Source organism: Charadrius vociferus, unplaced genomic scaffold (assembly GCF_000708025.1).
Source record: "Charadrius vociferus isolate BGI_N301 unplaced genomic scaffold, ASM70802v2 scaffold213, whole genome shotgun sequence".
NCBI classification, from domain to species: domain Eukaryota; kingdom Metazoa; phylum Chordata; class Aves; order Charadriiformes; family Charadriidae; genus Charadrius; species Charadrius vociferus.
Genome location: NW_009647828.1, coordinates 5,285,340 through 5,303,911, shown reverse-complemented (window position 1 = coordinate 5,303,911; position 18,572 = coordinate 5,285,340). Strand labels below are relative to the sequence as shown.

Below are 18,572 nucleotides of genomic sequence, written 5' to 3'. Positions count from 1 at the left end.
TTTCTTTTAAAAAGAAAACCCACTGCAGGTTTCTGCTTAAAAAAACAAATGTAACCTCCTTCCCCTCACAAAAAAAACCATGCATAGTGAAACAGATTTCCCTCTGAGCACAGGTCTTTGCTACTGAAGATGACAAGGTGCCTATGACAAGTGATCTGGCCACTGCAGACCCTCACAGCTGAAGTATAAATGGTGGAAAAGGCCAGTTTCTGATGGAAAGGATGGCACCAGCGGTACCTGAGATGATGTCAGAAGATTACACGAGGATAGTGTGATAAGGCATAGAGATAGATGACCTCCGGGTTAGCAGAAGTCACGTTACATTGAGCGTATTCTGACCATGGCATCTATAGAACCCCCAAAAAAATCTTTATTTTCTTTGATCAAAAATACGTATAGAAATGCCTGTTTTGAGGAAAATATCATACACTTTTTTCTTGCTTAACAAAATAAATTAAATATACATGACTTTTGTTTAAACTCTATATAGAATTACAAAGGTTTTATATTTGCAATTGGACTAATTTCCAGTCCATATAGGTATTTAATATGGTCCTTGTTTATTTTATCTTCTTACTGTTTTTTGAACTGCACTGAAGTCGTATAATTTCCAATATTTATCTGAGGGGAGGGGACAACCACAAACAACCTAGATGAATATTTCTCAAATGCATTTTTTCCTACAAGATTATTATTTCATTCTCTTTGTTTCTCACTCTTTTTTTGTAATGTTTTTATATATTTGCATTGATGTAGAAAATCCAGTAGCTTGTTACTGTGAGCCATCAGTGGACAGTGTGTTTTGCTTTCTTCACCATCAGCAGTTCAATTATTATTATTATTAATTATTATTATTTCTTAAATATAAATATAAAGGTGTTCTGTACAATGTTCCTCTTTCCTTCTTTCCTTTTTCCTGGCAGTGGCAGTGAGTCCTAGGACTGGGGAGTGGAGCACTTGTGGTTTGATCTGCAGTACCCGCCACAGGAAACATGATGCCTTCAACTTGCAGAAATCAAACAAACCAGCTCAGTTAGCATTTCAGACCAAATCACCGCGACCAAGAAGCATTCAGCATTTCACATTGTGAACAGAAATTCATTTTTCCAGAGCCTCTTGTGTTATTTCTTTTCCCTGGAAGAGGTGAGTTGGTTATGTCTCTTGGTGCTTTGGCACTAAACCTCAGGTACTTTAGAGCTCGAGTCACTCAGAGGTAACAGGCTCTCCTGCGTGCTCCCCAGTGGGACAGGCTTGGGGGCATCCCACCGAAACAAGTGATGTGCAGCAGGCACAGGAACAGCAGTGCCCATCTGGAATAGCACTGCAGTTGCCTCTTGCTCTTCTTGCTCCTTTTAGCAACACAAGGAAGGAGGTGGTGGTTCACGTCCCTGTGTCCTGTCTCACTTGTTGCCACCTTGATTAAAAAATCCGGGAAGGCTCTGCTGTTGGGGATGGCCGCCTCTCTGCTGAGATTTGGAGTTCCTTCATTATTCCTCAGCTACACCTGATTGCAATAATTAAAAAAAAAAAAAATCTCTTTTCTCTCTCTGTCTTTCTCTATTATATATATATTTATATAGATAGATATAGATATATACACATATATATATACACACATACACACACGCATATACAATTATATATATATGTATATATATATTTAAAATTATATATAATCTATTCTGTCTGCTTTGCCTATTGCTGGCAGTGTGAGCTGACTTGGAGCAGTCTCTTCTGAGGTACCACGAGGAAAAGCCCAAATGAGCTACTGTACACGGCCGCCCTCTTAGCACTGGTACTGAATGTGCTGGTGCTGATGGACTTTGCCTTCCACGTGCGAGTGGGTGTGGGTGTGGATGTCCGTGTAAATCTTTGGGTACATTTTGGATGCCATGGCTGGGGCAAGTGCAGGCCCTTGCGACAGTAAATGCTGCTGCTGGGCGACATATTCCTCATAGTTTATGGAGGAGATGCAGTCTTTGTCAGGGACCTGGGAGACACAGATTCTGTCCCGGGGCTGCGACCGATGCACGGGGGCAGCAGCTGGTGGGGAGCAGGGTTTCTTCTTGGTCTGGCAAAGCCACAAGAGGATCGTTCCGAAGATGAAGACAGCTCCAGCGGGGATGCCGATGATCACGGGCCAGGGAAGGCTGCTGGTCGAGGAAGGGGGCACAGGTGCACTTGGAGGCTTGGGATCTGGACGTCATGGCAGGAGAGAGACAGAAAGAGTTAATTAAATGCAGGCAAAGTGAATTCAAAACAGATGTCACACTTGGGCTGGCTGTTGTAAAGGCTGTCTGGCAACCCTACCAGACCAAGTAACAAGGGAGAAATCAAGCCAGCACATGATGTTTGGTAACTGCTTTGCTTTTTAGTGCTCCTGGAAGGACAAGAAACTCATTTTCTTTGGTTTAGGGGTCAGGAGGGGAGTCTTTGGGGGATTTTTTTAACTTTCTTATCCAAGCTTTAATGGATGCACTAGAGCCAGCCCAAGAGAGTTTCCTAACACCCTCACTCTGCGATGGAGTGGGCTTTGCTGCCCAAATGGGAGGATACAACTCAGGACATGTCAGTAATACCTCCATCTCAGCAGCCCAGGAGGCACGATCGGGTTGTGCAACGCAACAGCCCGTTGCCTACTTGCCTCTGCCAGGTGTAGCTGTGTCTGTATGGGCTTTAGACACTGTTTAGTACCCACGTCTAGCGATACTGGAGCTACTCAGCAACGCTCCGCCATGGCAGGCAGCATTAATGGGGAATATTGGAGGTTGTTTTGAGTTTCTTGTGTGGCTGGGAGGAACGCTGATGGATGGGAAAAATATAGGTGAGCTGGTATCCCCTCCTTGATGCCCAAGCCACGGAGAACTGAAAGTTCACGTGGCATTAAAGTGTCTGTTCAACTCCCTATGCCAAATGGGCTCTGCTTTCACCAGTCTCTTTGGAGCTCCTGTTGGCTCAAGGGCAGCAAATTCAGCTACTGGAGGAGATAAGATGCTTCAGACAGCATCTTTCACCCCTACCTCCCCCTTCCCCTCCCTGTTGTTGGCAGCCTTTACATCCCCGGGTAGCCACTCTGGTTTCTCAGCCTGATCTTTTGATTTATAGACCAAAAATGAATCCTGGGGCAGTATCCTAGCTATCAAAATCCCCATCTAGATAGCTGCCAGCTGTGATTTCCAAAGCCCTGAAAAATACCTAGGCACAGAATTCAGCTTGCGGGGAGATACTCAAGAAACTTTGAAAACCATAGGCTATCCAAATCGCCCTATCTGTTATATTCAAACATATATCACTTAACTTTCAAGCCAAACTTCTTTAAGACACTAACGTCTTTTTCTCTCCTTGAAAAATAATCCTTCGGCTAGTTTAAAATATTAAATATATACCATGTGGTTTCTTTGAAGTCAGACGCACCTATACTGTTGACCTTAATAGACAAAACTTTGATTCACCAACACTGAAAATTACAGCATAATTTAGGCTGGGAGTCTGGAGGTCATCTTGTCCACCCCCTCGTGCTCACATCCAGTCAGGATCAGAGAACTGACCCATTATCTGACCACAAAAACAACAGTCTTCATGTTGGTTGGCAGAAAACCTCTGTTGGGCTTAAATGAAAGTGTTTTGATATTCATCCATGTTGTTCTTTGGAGCTGTCTATGTCAAATTTGGTAGATTTACAAGCAAAACGGTGCTTTTCTAACTCATGGCCTTGCAACCACATCGTTGCCTCTGAGGGCAAGCTGGGTTCTCCTCCGTCATTGCCACTAACAACAGGCCTGCAGGCTCTCATTCTGGTATGAGACCTCATTATAGTCCCATTTAAATCAATGGAAAGTCTCCCACTGATTTCATTGGGAACTGGATCAGACTCTCATAGTTCAGAAACTCCCAGAGGCTTTGAGTTATACCCCACCCACGCCGTCTTTTCCTTGGGATTGACAGTCTTTCTACTTGGGAGTTTAGTTTAGTCCTAAATCTAAGCGATGCAGAAGATGTCAAGAGCATTCTCCTACTTGGCAACTTGCTGTCAGTATCTAAATTGAAGCTAGTGACTCTCGATGGCTGCTGAGACACAGAGCTTTGGCAATCAGCGAGCAGAAGAAGCCATGCTGCCTTAGTTACAGGAGTCATGAGCATTTTCCCCATTACCTACACAGAAAACCAGTACTAACAGCCTGGGAGAGTTAATGATCTCGGTTTCCTCCTGGTATCTTGACTGGAGACACCCCATCAGGCCTGACAGCTAAAATGTTCTGATATTGGCTCCAGCTCCTGAGCTTTCTTAGCTGCGTTGACCTTGTGGTGGTGAAGGGAAGTAAAAACAGTGAGATTGATTTTTGTCATAAAACTATTGGACCTGAAGCTAGAGTCACACAGCAAGGTAAGGCAGAAAGAAATGCCTTTTTCAATAAAAAATGTTTATCAGGGCAGAACTGCACAGTCAGGAGACAAAGGAGTAAATGACAAAGCAAGGATGGTGCGTCTCAAACACACTTAATACAGCCTCAGTTGGATGTGGCCACCAGCTCTGAGGCCTGGAGAGAGAAGGAAGCAGCTGCAAGTTTGGCACAAGGGTCTCCAGGGGATCACTGGGCAAGAATTTAACAAATCAATCATCCACTCTTTCACACTCGTTCTTTTCCTTTCCTTGTGACCCGGACAGTTTTTATTCTTCTCTTATTTTATGGGCCTGTATCATTGTTTCCTTTTACCAGGGAAAGCAATATAAATAAGAGCAAGAGAAAGGAAAAATGTAAGGGAATGGGGTTGCAAACTGTGCTGCTCTTCTGTTCCCCTCTCACATGCTGCAACCTAACACTGAAGTGATGTAGTGCCTGAAACTGTAGTATCCTTTCCCAGCTCCTCTTCCATACAGGACCAGATCATTCATTTTATTTCACGTTGCTGGAATCATTATTCCCCATGAAGCGTGAAAAGGAAACATCAAGAGGATTTCAGCAGGGGCTGATTTAAATCAGGGTTGATTTAGTCCCTCATGCATTCTTATCAGAACTGGGCTAGCCTAAATCAGCACAGCATCACAGAGGGCCGTGGAGCCCAATGCGCATCAGTAGTTGTATTAAGACATACCATGATGCAGACTATTGGTTCAGATGGGGGAAAGAAAGGCATAACTCACCTGGCAGGACTGTGAGAAAAGCACTGCGAAAGCTGTAGCCCATGGTGTTTGCCCCTAGGCAAATGTACATCCCTGCATCCTCTTCCTTGGCTCGAGTAATCATCAGTTTGTTCAGGTAAGAACCATCAGGACGGGACCAGACCTCCCCTGTGGGCAGCACAACGAACTTCTGTCCCCCAACGTCGATGGTTGAGTTGTACTTGCTCTCTGTGCCATACTCCACCCTTTTCAGCCACTGGATGACGGGTTTGACATCGCTGCGGACTTTGCACTGGAAGGATGTGGTCCCACCATAGTCTACTGTTGTGTTGACGGGGTGCGTCCCTGTCAGGATGGGCTTGGACCTTGTCCTCTCTGCACAAAAACACAGGGAGCTCCATGGAAAAAAGTATTTGCCAATCTCATTAATTTGTGATAGCAGAAACATAGGAAAAAGGCATAGGAGGGATGCAAAATAATTGTCTAGTCCAACTCCCTGCCCCAAAGCAGGCTGAGATTTCTGCAAACCTCTCCTGATATAAATTTGCCCAGCCTCTGCGAAAGCCTCTAATGGTAGGTGCTCTCCTGTCTCTCCGGAGAGCTCCTCCATTGTCTGAGGCTTATCAAGTCTCTTCTCATGCTCGATCTGAATCTTCCTGTTTCTAAGACGGAAGTTGCTCTATCTGCATCAGACCTGTAGAAAATTTTCCTCTCCTTCTTACCCCTTATATTTTGGAAGATTTTCCTCATCCCTGTCTTCTGTACACTGAACAACCCTCCTAACTGCTAAGAAAACAGGATCCTAAGAATCTCCTATAGAAGGTTTTTCTGTCTTTTACGTATTTCTGCTCTCTCAGGTCTCTCACGAAGCGTTTATATTTGGGTGGTAGTTTGCAGTGGTATTACTTGACACCACACAAGTCAGAGTTGGCCTTTCTGCTCCTTGACAAGTATTCTAAGTCCAGTCTGGACTGCTGGCTTTCCCCATTGCGCCTTGCTGTATGCTGCAGCTATGAGATGACAAAAAGGGTTATGTTTCCTTGTAATACAACTTATCGCCATATCTTAGGGACCATATCCCGGAATAATGGGATCCTAATGATGTACCTACAGGGTCAGAGGCTGCAGTGATCTTTCTTGAGACTTGACCAGGGGAAGATAAATGGCCTGATACTAGCCAAAAAAGCCAAAAGCCATTGCAGGATTAAATTTGGGCAATAGGTCTGAACACAAGTGAAGTGGATTATTTCACTCTAAATATTCACTTGATATTGACTCTGATGATGTCTTATCAATGTTTATAAATATCCGAAGGCAGAGTGTAAAGAAGATGAAGCCAGGCTTTTTTCAGTGGTGCCCAGTGACAGGACCAAAGGCAATGGGCACAAACTGATACACAGGAGGGTGCTTCTAAACATCAGGAAACACTTTTTTGTTTTGAGGGTGACTGAGCACTGGCACAGGTTGCCCAGAGAGATTGTGGCATCTCCATCCTTGGTATTCAAAAGCCATCTGGACAACATCCTGGGCAACAGAATCTCAGTGACCCTGCTTGAGCAGGGGGAGTTTGACCAGAGGACCTCCAGAGTTCCCTTCCAACCTCAGCCATTCTGTGGTTCTGTGATGCTGTGACTCTTACCACCATGTCTGACGGTGCAATTTACAGGTGAATATGTCAGAACCTTATGTATTCCCAGACACAAACTCAGTTTTTTACCAGATTATTTACAAGTACTTATCTATTGAGAGTCCACACCAGAACCACTGTGGCTACTCCCAGTTTGGGGACAGTGAGGGGAGGGGTAAGACATGTACTTTCTCCTTTTGGTCTTCCCAAATGTTCCCTAAGGACAGACAACATTGGATGGGAAAAGGCCTCTTCTTTCATGGACTAATGGCAGGCTGTGGATATTGTCTCTTCTTTTGCCTGGGGGCCCTTCAGGAGATATCTGCTATCTCTACTGCTGGGCCTGGTAGCTGCCCACGGGGGACCAACTTCTGCTGGAAGCCATCCCATCCCATGTCATCCTCTGCTAGGGAGCTGAGACCACAGGCACTACTGGTGAGGAAGATCTTCACTTCGTCCTCAGCTCCCTGCTCTTCTTATTTCTTTCTTCAGTCTAATTGTCCCTATGCTCACTATGGAGCAAATTTTTGGGGAGGAAGAGCTCAGAAGGCTTTTGCTTTTCTAGCCAATAACATAGTCTTTCCTTTCTCAAAAAAATTTTTGTCTCAAGCCTCAGCTGATGAAGGAAACAAGATGGTAGGAAAGGAAATCAAACACAAGAGGTTCACAAGACTATCCTTTCCAGCATGATCGTAAGCCTTATGTTGTGTCAAGACCACATAAAGTCAAAGGAAAAATATATCCCTCATTCTGTGGAATGTTTGGGGTTTTTTTAGTGCTAGCATTGGAGAAATCAGTCACAATTTCCAAAAAAGGAGGTACTGCAAACCTCTATCCTAGGCACAGAGATAAATTATGGTATCACAGTGGGTGGTAACTGCTGGCAATCATCAACTGCTTTTGATGGCAAACACTATAGAATTGAGCATGTAACAAAACAGCTCCCACCAACACTGGCTTTGGGGTGATAGTAAGTAATAACGGACCCTCTTTCAAAAACTCAGGATACTTTCAGTAATGAGGGCTTTAAAGATGTGCCTGGGAAACAAAAATACCACAGTGGTCTCTATAGGCTTTGCCTTGGGACTACGAGCGAGAATCACAGCTGGGGAGAGTGAGACTCAGATAAGCAGGACTTAGGAGTGGAGGCTCAGGGGAAATAAAAAAAGGGAGGAAATTGAATAAAACCTGAAATGCTGCACAGAATTACGTTAAAAATAGAAAGATGTCTGAAAACTGCTTAATTCCCTTATCTCCTTGACTCTGGTTCCAGCTTTGGTTACTGTTTTCACTCCTAGCCAGAAAAAGCTAATGAAAACAAAGGTTACATACATCTTTAAGTTGATAAAAACCAAGATAAACAGGGACACAGAAAGGGGTTTGTTCCTGGTGCTGTCTGGTTTTGATGAAGTGAAAATGCCACAGCTGCCATTAGGATGGGGCTTGATTCATTTCCCTGTCTCTGCTCCTGGTTTTAGTGTAAACACATGTTTTTACTGTCTCCACACAGCTGCATCTTTATCAGTCCCAGATGTCCAGCAGGTTTGTGCCTTCAGAGCCCAACAGAGCTCCCCACATGTGCTTTTAATTCCTGTGATTCTAGAGAAAGGACTTATCAGAGAACAGATCTTTACCTTTAAGAACAATCTTTCACACTGGGATAAACTTTCTCATGCTAAAATGTATGCACAGACAGACAAACAACATGCTTTCCATGTGGCGGAAATAGCCCTCCATGCCTCTGCTATTCATTAATGAAGGCTATTCAGTCTTCCCTCCACTCAGCTCATCTTCTCCACTTTCTTGAGTGGCTGCCCTGTAATCATTTCCATGACAACTTATGATGATGTCATAGACAAAGCACAATGATTTAAGAAGAGCTCTTCTCTGGTAGACTTAGGTAGGATTTGAGTAAAATTATCTTCAGTTATGATAGGGGAAACAGGCGATTAGAGACCAAGAATCAGAATAGCTACATAATAAGAAGAGCAATTTACTCTACCCCACCAAAATGCAGGGTAATCCCCCACAGCTCATCTTCTAAGGGCTGAATCTTTAAAGCTATGTGGGCATCTAAAGATACAGACAGGACCGTAGTGGGATTATTTTTTGTTTAGTATCTCAGTTGTACCCACCTGAACCTTCAGATGTCCAAATGTTTTCTAAAATCTGGCCCTAAAGCCTTATCGAGCTGATCACCCTAGACGTAAGATTTCTGCTGTATCCCTTGGGAGACTTCTCTAATGAAGTGGGCCTCCTATTACAGGTATCTAGACTACATTTTCAATTGATTGGTTTGACCCTATTACCACTCTGATAGAGTAATCTGGGCTATCCTAAATACTTCCACCCCTCCTTTATGGTACATGAAAGGGCTTTCTCAGTTAGTTCTCAGTCTGTCCTTGAATTGACTCTGTTGGTAGCATAAGACTGAACTGGGCAATGGTGAACTTTCACCACACGGGTGCCCTTAGAGACAACTATTTCCCAAGTACTCTCCTCATTTCAGCTACTAAATTTGTATTAGTGCTACTTACCCAGCTGTTAGGTTTATTCTAGAGTTTCAATAATGTTTTTTCTCTCTCTGATGTTTTTAACACTTCCCCATTTTTGTGTCCAGCTATCAGCACTGCACAGTTGTCATCACACTCTCTTTACTCAACCAGTCCCCTTCGCAAAGCTCCCTCCCTGCTTTCCCACCCCAGATGCTGTACTTACGGATTACTTCAACTTTGTATGTTGCGTTGATTTCTCCAACTTTGTTAAACACTCGGCAGGTGTATTTCCCACTATCCTCTGGCTTCAAGTTCTTCAGGTTCAGCGTCCACTTCTTCTTCTTGTTCTCCCCAATCTCTTGGGGCGTGAGGGGCTTATTGTCCTTCAACCACGTGATGTCAGGCCGTGGGTTCCCACTGGCCACGCACTTCAGGCGGATCGAGCTGCCGACAGGACGGGCGATCACTCTCCGTCTCATCTTGGCAGGCTGTGTGAACCTGGGTCGGGCTGCAAAAGGCATGAAAAATTGACTGTGGTGAGCAAAGGGCACACAAAGGAAGATACTGCTGTCAAGTGTTATGGCCAAATTTGTTTGAGAGGCACCTGGCAGCCCCATACGTACCAGTGTATCACTGTCTCTCATATCAGCTCAAACTGATTTCCTTATGAAGGAGGCACTATCCAGCCTGATGCATTTGAATGTCTAGTGGACTGCTACAGCCACCGCATTAGCCTTCAGCATAGCACAACCCAGAATTTCTCAGTGTCCATAAGGCAACTGCATCAGACCATCCCACAAGATAATACTAAAATCACACTATTGTGGATGATGGTAAAATGTGGCCCCATAATCACATTATAAGTGTTACCATATTCCATGCCACAAGTGCAAGCCCTTAGCCAAGACCTAAGGAAAAACCACCGATTGCTGTCAGGCTGACCATTTTCTCAATCTTTTGCTGGTCATTTGAAGCTTCATGTTCTGAATATGTTTTGACCCTTAGTTCTCACCACCTTTAATGGGACTTCAGAAGACCCAACATCTTTTCAACGTGTAGCAAAGTCTTAGAAATGTGCCAGACTTTTGTGCACTGATTGGAACCAAAATATATGCAATCCATTCAACATTAATTTATGAAGCATTCACATTGAAAGGCCCAAAGAAGCAAACAAACAAATGGAAAGACCCAATAAAAAACCCTTGAGTTTGTTATTGGAAGATACCCCATGCCAGTCCATCCCACAAATGGAGAAACTGAAGCAACAGCTGCTGGTGGACAGAATCATGGGTTAAGATAGTCACCTTGTCTCAGCATGGAAATCACCAATATTTCTAACGGCAGTGACAAGAACCCTAGAGAAATGCAAGGTCCTCACCTGGCAAAATCTGAAACTTACACCCTCAAGTGCACCTAACTTTAGTTCAGATTATATCAGAATTCCAGAGGGAAAAGAGGGGGCACCTTTACATCCCAGTAGCTTTACTGACATTGCAGAGAGTCTTCCTGTGAAGTAATGAGTTGGTCTGACTAATCAATAGAAAGAAAAAGATCTTTGCAAAAACTTTTAAAATAGTTGAAACAATAGCATATGATCTGGTGCAAGGCAAAAGCTTGTCTAATAGTATCCTGTAATGAAGAATTCAAAAGAAATTACAAATTTCTCAGTTACTTTAATTATGCAATGCCAGTCCAGGGGCACTTGTAACTGCAATCTCCTGCTGAGATTAACACCACTTCTGACTCCCACTTGGCACTCTCCTCCTACATGCAAAATAGTCCTGCCAAATTCACCTGTCGTCTTTTTTTTTATTTTGGCAAAGCCAGTTTCTCCTCTGAGTCCAATCAGCGTCTCCAAAACAGGTTTTTCTCCCTTCTTTTTCACCTTGTTTCTTGCTTACCATAATCTTACTCTTCAGTCATAAAGGGTAGTCACCCTGCATTTTCACACTCCCTGGTAAATTCTCCCTGATCCTTTTCTTGGGAAATGAGAGAAATAGGTAATGAGCGGCCTGCTCTGTGGCACACTGGGTTGAATTACGCCCACCAGCCGCTGGCCTTCATCACCAGCAAGTGGACAGCCACAGCCTCAGTAGCACATAAGACATCAAAGCAAGCTGAGAAGGTTGTGCCTCAGGTGCCAGGGCAGTTTGCTACAGGACGACGCATAGGAGTCCCTACTACAGACCCAGCCCTGCTGCCCAGGGCTGAGGGCCAGCTCTGGGATGGGCACTACAGTGGAGCCTTGCTGGATGGAGGGGGCTGATCTGCAGTTTCCTCTCTCCAAGCACTGGGAAACTGCAGCTATTGCCCTCCAAGATCTGTGAACATATCTCTTAGTCCTCATTCCCCTGCCGCCTTGCCCAACATCCCTCCCTCTCGGAAGAAGACACCCTTTGGCATAACCCTCTCTTCATAGTTCTTTTCTGTAGGGGAAACCATCTGCCTCCGCAGCCTTCCGTTGCCCCCTTGGCTGTCATTTTGGGTCCCAGCCATTTCATGTTATTTCAAACTCTTGCTCAGAAATGCTTTACTGTCCATGCAGAGGCTTTCATGTGTAATCTAATGAACCGGAGCAACTCCAGCACTGAAAGTCCTTGCCATGACAGCTGAGCAGCAAGTGTGACATACTAACCCACTCCACGGGTCGTGGTGTGTAAATTGCTGGGTATTCCCTTGGGGGTCTGCTGCAAGAGGAGGCCCCCTCCCAGCAAAAACAATCAACCTCCCAGAGAGACAATTAACCCCATCAGAGCTGCACATTGTGAGCAATGACACGCTGAAGTTTAAGTCTGAGCTGAGGGAGACGTGCTGATAAGGGCTGTCATTGTGGAAATCCAGTGAATGTCTGCAAGGTGCATGGAGAGGTTAAGAACAAGCTGTGAAATGGGTCTAAATGGTTATTCTCTAATATGGCAGCAATTTACTCTGCGACCAGGAACCGCGGGTGCAGGTAGGGACAGATACTCGCTGGATGGGATTCCTGGGCTGGAACTACCATATCAAAACCCAGGTTGGAGACAGGACAGTCACACTGCCCATGCAGAGTGAAGAGTCAAGTGAGTGAGGCTAAGCTCTTGCCTTCCCTGACCCCTTCCCTGCTTCCACAGCAATATTTCAGAAGGACTCGGTGGTGTCCCTGCTCATTAAGGCAAGGCAGAAACTCTCTTTCCTCCCAAAAAATCGGGCCTATAATGTTTCTGGTTTTCCTCCCACTGCAACTCCCATGAATCTGTCTGGAGTTTTGCATTCAATCCTTGTACATTGTTGCCCAGATACATACCAAGCTACAGGTAAAGCTAAACTTCTTTGGCTCTTTCTGTCTTCTTTTGTTTAAAGAAGGTTAAGTGATTATGTGGTCTCAAAAGCTACTCCAGGCTGTGTGCAATACACTGAAACCAGGTCCCATTTACACAGTCCTGAATGTTTCCTTGACAAAAGCCTGAATTGGACAAGTTTAGAAAAGCTAGTTAACAAAAATGGAGAAAGAGAGACACACACATAAGAGAGAAAAAAGAGACCTAGCAAGCACAAAGGAGAAAGACAGAGAAGCAGCAGTGTGAGAGACAAACAGAAAAAGTCTCTTCGAGTTGGTGCTAGTAAATGTCTGTCCCCAAATCTGGACCATTTACAGAAGTTTTGCTTGTTGGAGTGCCAGCGAAGGCCATTACAAAGTCCCTCTGTGTTATTTATACTTCACATGCTTGTTCTCCTCCACATCACTTGGCGTTTGCTTCATAAACATGAACCGCACATTTGTACAGTATAAATTATGCCACACACACAAGAGCAAAGGAAAACACAAGTGGAAAGGGACAAAGAGACAGTGTTGTGTATGAGTTCCTTGCTGAAATGCTGTTTACCATGAAGATTTATTCAAGCTAATGAAAATTAAATGAAACAGAAGGCTGTCAGCACAAAGATCTTGGAAGGAATTCAGCAGCCTCCTCTTCCTGCAGGACACCTCGAGGTACGCGGATTAGCCTCGGAGGCTCCTGTCAGAGGTTGCTCATACAAACTGAGGTGTTTATCTAAAACATGTAGTCTGCTGTGATCCACCACAATTCCCTCCACATAGTGATGGTCAGTACCACTTCAGTCTTTCATGATACTTGGACAAAAAGTGTCATGATATGATTAAGTATTGAAATACTTTCAAGTCTTTTGGATAAGAGTTCAGTCAGTTGTGGGAAGACATGGATGGGTGCATCTATCTTCCCCACATGACTGACCTGCTCTCAGTGGGGGCAGGACCTCTCCCTAGCAATACCACTCCATGATGGTAGCTGGAAAGCAAAGTGGAGCTTCTTTTTACCATGCTTATCCTCTCCCACTTCTCTAGGGCCCAGGACTCTGCAAACACAAACTGCTTCTTCACCCATTATCCTCCAGAGACCTGCAGATACACACTGACCCTCCCTGCACACTGGCTCACACCAGCTCACACCAGCACTTTGCTGGTGAACACTGCTTGGGGAGAGGAGATAGGAGGGAAGGAAAGGGGAAAAAGCAGAGGTGCAGGAACACTCTGCAGCACAATGAAAGACTGGACCAGGACAGAACAGAGTAAGACACAATTTGATATGAGATTGTCAAGGTCTAATCATTTTAGTAGTGCTTACACCTTTTTTCATAGTGTTATTGTTGCATTGATCCACTAGCTCTACCAGAAGCACATCTGCCATGGCATTCAATGTCTGCTCCTATCTCCACCAGGGTAATGAAGGCTGGAGAGATGGCAGCTTTTTTTGCTACCTGCTGAATCCCTCCTGAAGGACTCCTGACGTGGAATTTATCTAAGACCCTTTCTTTAGCTTCAAAATGTCAACCTTTTCCAGAATGAGTGGAGGTCACCTTCCTCTCCCAGATCAAGCTCAGGCTCAGATGAATCTGTAATTCAAAGCTACTTTGGCACTGCCTCCTGTAAGTGTTGACTGGACTACACCACACCACATCTCTTTTTTGCCAGCTGCTGAAGAAAATTGGCCTCAGCTCAAGTAGTGCAGACTCATACAGTGAAAGCCTGACAGGTTCCACCCCTAACATTGCTGTGAGGTTACTCCCTGGCCATGAATGTGGTACAAAGCCATCTCTGTATTATAAAATTAAAAGGAGGGATGTACTGCAAGAGCAAAATGGAAATGCTGTGCTTCATCCCTTGAGGTCATAAACTCACATTGCACTCCTGTCAGTAATGGCCAAAAGCTGTTTGGCATCAGCCTGACAACTTACTGTCCTTCGAGGAGTGCTTGGACCAAAGTTTGGACCTGCAAGTCTTGTGGTGATTCAGAACCTGTTCCAAGTGAGATTTTAGGAGTTCCCCAAAGCTCTGCAACAGCATCAAAATCCTATGCTTGAACAGTCCAGGGTTTAGAGCAGTTCATGCAGGTGTCTAAAAAAGAGAGTAATTTTAAAAAATACTCAGCTTTGGCCTAATGCTAATTCTCCTGAAGTGAAGTCAGACCTCCTGTTTGCCCTCAGTGGGAGCAGCGTTATGTTGGCACTGAAGGCTTTTGGAAATATTGCTGTAAAAGTCAATATGCCTTTTATAGACAGTCTATGAAAGCTATAATAGCTGCACATGCAAAAGAGAGTCACTGCCCAGAAAAATAAATGCAAGGGAGAACCATGCTGAGATACATGGCAGGGGGCCCTAGAGTGGACCATTTTGCAGAAGGACCCTTGGATGGGATCCATTTACACTGAAATGTTCAGGTGACGCTCTGTTTATTATTTGACCATCTGTAGGGAGAACTCACTCCAGTCGCTCTGCCTTTCCTTTCCTTCAGCAACTGAGAAATGTGCCACGTGAACAGCACTGAACCAAGAACCGAGGAAAACCAACAAACATACACTGCTCCTTACCCCATTGCTTCCCAGTATGATCTTCATATTCTCCATTGGAGCCTTCAGGTACCTGGCTATCCTTTCCTGAGCTGGCGTCATCTGCAAAGGAAAGGAAAGGGAAGATGTTAAGAAGGTCTCCTGCAGTGCAGCAGTACGATAATAAGAGTTTGCATCTCCTCTTGGAGGCACCATGCAGCTGAAACACACTCAACATACATTTGGCATCCACATCCTGGCACTTACAGCCTGGCTAGTTTAATGAACAATTTAGTTTGCTGCTTTATGAGCTTTTCAGCAGGCTACCAAAGCAATGGGAGATTAATCAATGTTTCCATTAATAGCTGACAAAAGCCTCTTTGTTTATGTTTACAGGTTGCTGTTCCCTAGGAGGAGCTGATCTGTTGTACCTTCTATGCAAATAATGGCATATCAAAATTAAAGCTAATTAAACCTAGGAGGTGGAGGAAGACTTATATGATCAGTCACACAGAGCAGAAGCAGTGGAATTAGGGCCACTAATTTGCTTTTCAGCTTCCATACAAAATCAGGAAAGCAAGTGGGTCTGGGGTCAAATGAGCCCTCAACGGATACTGAATGCAAAGCTATGGCTGAAGAAAGCAATTGTGAGTTGAAAAGCTGTGTTTGTTTGTTCGTTTGTTTTTAATTAAGACCACCCATCCACCTGTATTGACAACACACTGCTTTGTCCCTTATCACTCTAGCTATGTATGTAACTACCACAGAGCAGCATCAAGGTCTCAACTCTTTACCCTGTAGTGCAAGGAGACACAGAAATCACCAAAAGGTGAAACCCCCACCCCTCCAGCAGCCCCCACCTCAAATTGCCGCTGTGATACAGCCACCTACAAGGTCTCCATGAGTGCTGAGGGAGCAGGGGAGTGCCTTGAGCCTCTTTGTGCAACCTGGGCTGTGCTGGTGGCCTCACACCTCTGCAGTGCCCAGACGTGAAGCTTTTTCCTCCTCCAGTAACAGCTTGACATCTACTGCACAAGTGCTCAGCTCAGCGCAGAGCATCCTTTTACAGCAGTGCATCACACCAGGAGGGAGGTCCACCTGAGGGACTTTGGGGACCTACAGGTGATGGTACAGCAAAGCGTGGCTCTTCCAAGGCTACTTCTTTACTCTACAGGTGGCACAGCCCCATACGGCAGCTGGATTTGAGGTGAAGATCTTGATCAAGAGCTACTCAGCTCATAGGCGAAGTGCACTGAAGCGTGTGAAGTTTGATTTTCAGAGATAGGTCAGGTGAAGGCTGGGAAAAAGTTCACCTTAATAAGGAACTGCTCTGCAGTGGTGTAAAAAAAATAAAATCAAGAGAATTGGGAACACTGGACCTAAGGAATGAATGCCTCCAAATGTCCAACTCCTAAAACCCATAAGAAAAAGGTCTCGTGAACAAAAGAGAGGAAATTTCTTGCTGCAATTTTTGCAGCAGAAGCGAAAAACTTATGTCAGCTCATACATGAACATGTGTTCCCCCCCCAAATGTACAAATAGCAGAGCTGCAAAGTACAGTTGTTTTATAAATTAGGCTGCACTTGAACAGTGCTTAGTGCCTAAACTGGTGTGCAGTCTTTGTGAGAGAAGAACATGTGTTTAACCCCATCCTCACCCCCAGTTTATGCTGTTTTGGAAAATCATCCCATCTCTTCATCATGGGCCATTTTATACCGACTCATGCACCAATCTTGTTTGCTGCTGCCCCTTAAGCAGAGAGGCTGCAATACCATATGGGTTTATCCCCCCTCACCCCTAAGAGATTTTTCCCTTCTTGTGGTTACTTCAGCACAGTTTCCCCTGGAAGTATGCGCAGCTGTCACTTCGAGGGGAAAAGAAAACTTTCAGGGCAACAGCATGTCATGCTCTTACTTCGGCAGCTCACTCCAGCTGACTGCCCCTTCCCACCTCCCTCTTGTCCTCTGTCCATCGGTGGAAACCCCAAGGCTTTCCTGAGGGCTCCTGCCAGCTCCCAGACCAAACCGCAGGGAAGCAGTGCAAAACGCAGTCACACTTGGGAAACATCGACTCTCGTGCAGTGCCGTGAGTGCAAACGCACTGTCCAGGCTCTGCCGGGGCTGGCCCGCAGCCTGCGCTGCACAGGAGACAAGTAATCCATGTGCTGCATTTTACAAATATATTTTTACAGCCTTGGCAAGCCAAATGCAGGGAATACAAATATACCCATTATATATGATGGCTTGCATATGACAGATTGTCTCCTTTCAGTCAAAATACTGAATCGATTATCTTCTGGCACTTGTACAGTTTTTCACATGAATATCAGTAGTGCTACGAATGAAATCTTGGATGCTCTCTGACAGAGAACTTAGTAAATCCCTTAGCGCAATTAGAAAAATGTATTGAGTAATGGAGAAGAAAGAAAAACTGTGGTCAGAGATGTAGGATTCCTGCCCGTTGTTAACTGCCGAATATCTTAAAAGTGGTTAAGACGTTTAAGTGGCGATGTTCTGTCAATTATATCTTAATCCTACTCAGCTTGATGTACAAAGAGCAGTATATCCTCCCTTGCCTCCTGCCTCATGTTACAGTATGTCAGCCCATGTGCGCTCCCTCTGCCTACACACAAGGACTGACTGGCGTTCTCAACACCTCTTGACACGCTGCCAAGCTTTTGATGTAAGTAGAATTGCTCTGAACCTGTTTGATCTTTCAAGATGCTTCTTTGGTTGTTATCCTGCCAAATCGCAAACCTGTGGAGTAACCTACCAAACCCAGAAAAAATCATTTTTGGGGGAAGAGATCAGGATAACTAATGCCACTGTGCTGAGCCTATGAAATAGATAATTTGGCAGAGGAACAAGACTGAAATAAATAACTGCATTCACTTAGATGTGTTGGTTTAGATCTACTGGAGCTGGTTTCACTTTTGTTAGGAATGCGGTAACATTAACAACACCACATAGGAAAAGTCTCAGTGGTGGTGGTGGTGAAACGTTAAAAACATGGAAACTCATGTGGAGCAAAACCACTCTTTTCACTTAGATGTGTTGGTTTAGATCTACTGGAGCTGGTTTCACTTTTGTTAGGAATGCGGTAACATTAACAACACCACATAGGAAAAGTCTCAGTGGTGGTGGTGGTGAAACGTTAAAAACATGGAAACTCATGTGGAGCAAAACCCCTCTTTCCCATCCCCAGAGCTGCAAGGGATGTCACAGCAGTCTCCATTCCAGCTGCAACATGAATTGGGCCCCTACCTTCAGCGTGACTGTATCTGAACAAACACATACTTGAGAACTGTAGGAAAAAAGCTGATTCATGAGATCCAGAAATTGGATGAAATTCAGCAACGCTCATTTTGGGAAGATTCCCTGAAGCCCAGGAATCTGGTCAAGCTTCAAAGTGTGACTAAGCCAGCAGAATAGCTAGTGGTATAATGATAAATTGTTAACCTGAGACGTGAGTGGCCCAGGGTCAAGTTCCTCTTCTGCCGCATTCA

General features: G+C 44.7%; 1 protein-coding gene across 1 annotated transcript in view; it reads right to left on the bottom strand.

The window, feature by feature from the left end:
* Positions 1-364: 364 nt before the first annotated feature.
* FGFRL1 (fibroblast growth factor receptor-like 1) overlaps positions 365-18,572 on the bottom strand; it is a 91,364-nt gene continuing 73,156 nt past the window's right edge. Inside the window, exons 3-6 of the mRNA XM_009882561.1 lie at positions 15,110-15,190; positions 9,468-9,752; positions 5,144-5,497; positions 365-2,196 (exon numbers count right to left, since the gene is read on the bottom strand). Of these exons, the coding sequence (XP_009880863.1) occupies positions 1,787-2,196; positions 5,144-5,497; positions 9,468-9,752; positions 15,110-15,190 (1,130 nt within the window). The 3' untranslated portion in view covers positions 365-1,786. The remainder of the gene's footprint in view (positions 2,197-5,143; positions 5,498-9,467; positions 9,753-15,109; positions 15,191-18,572) is intronic.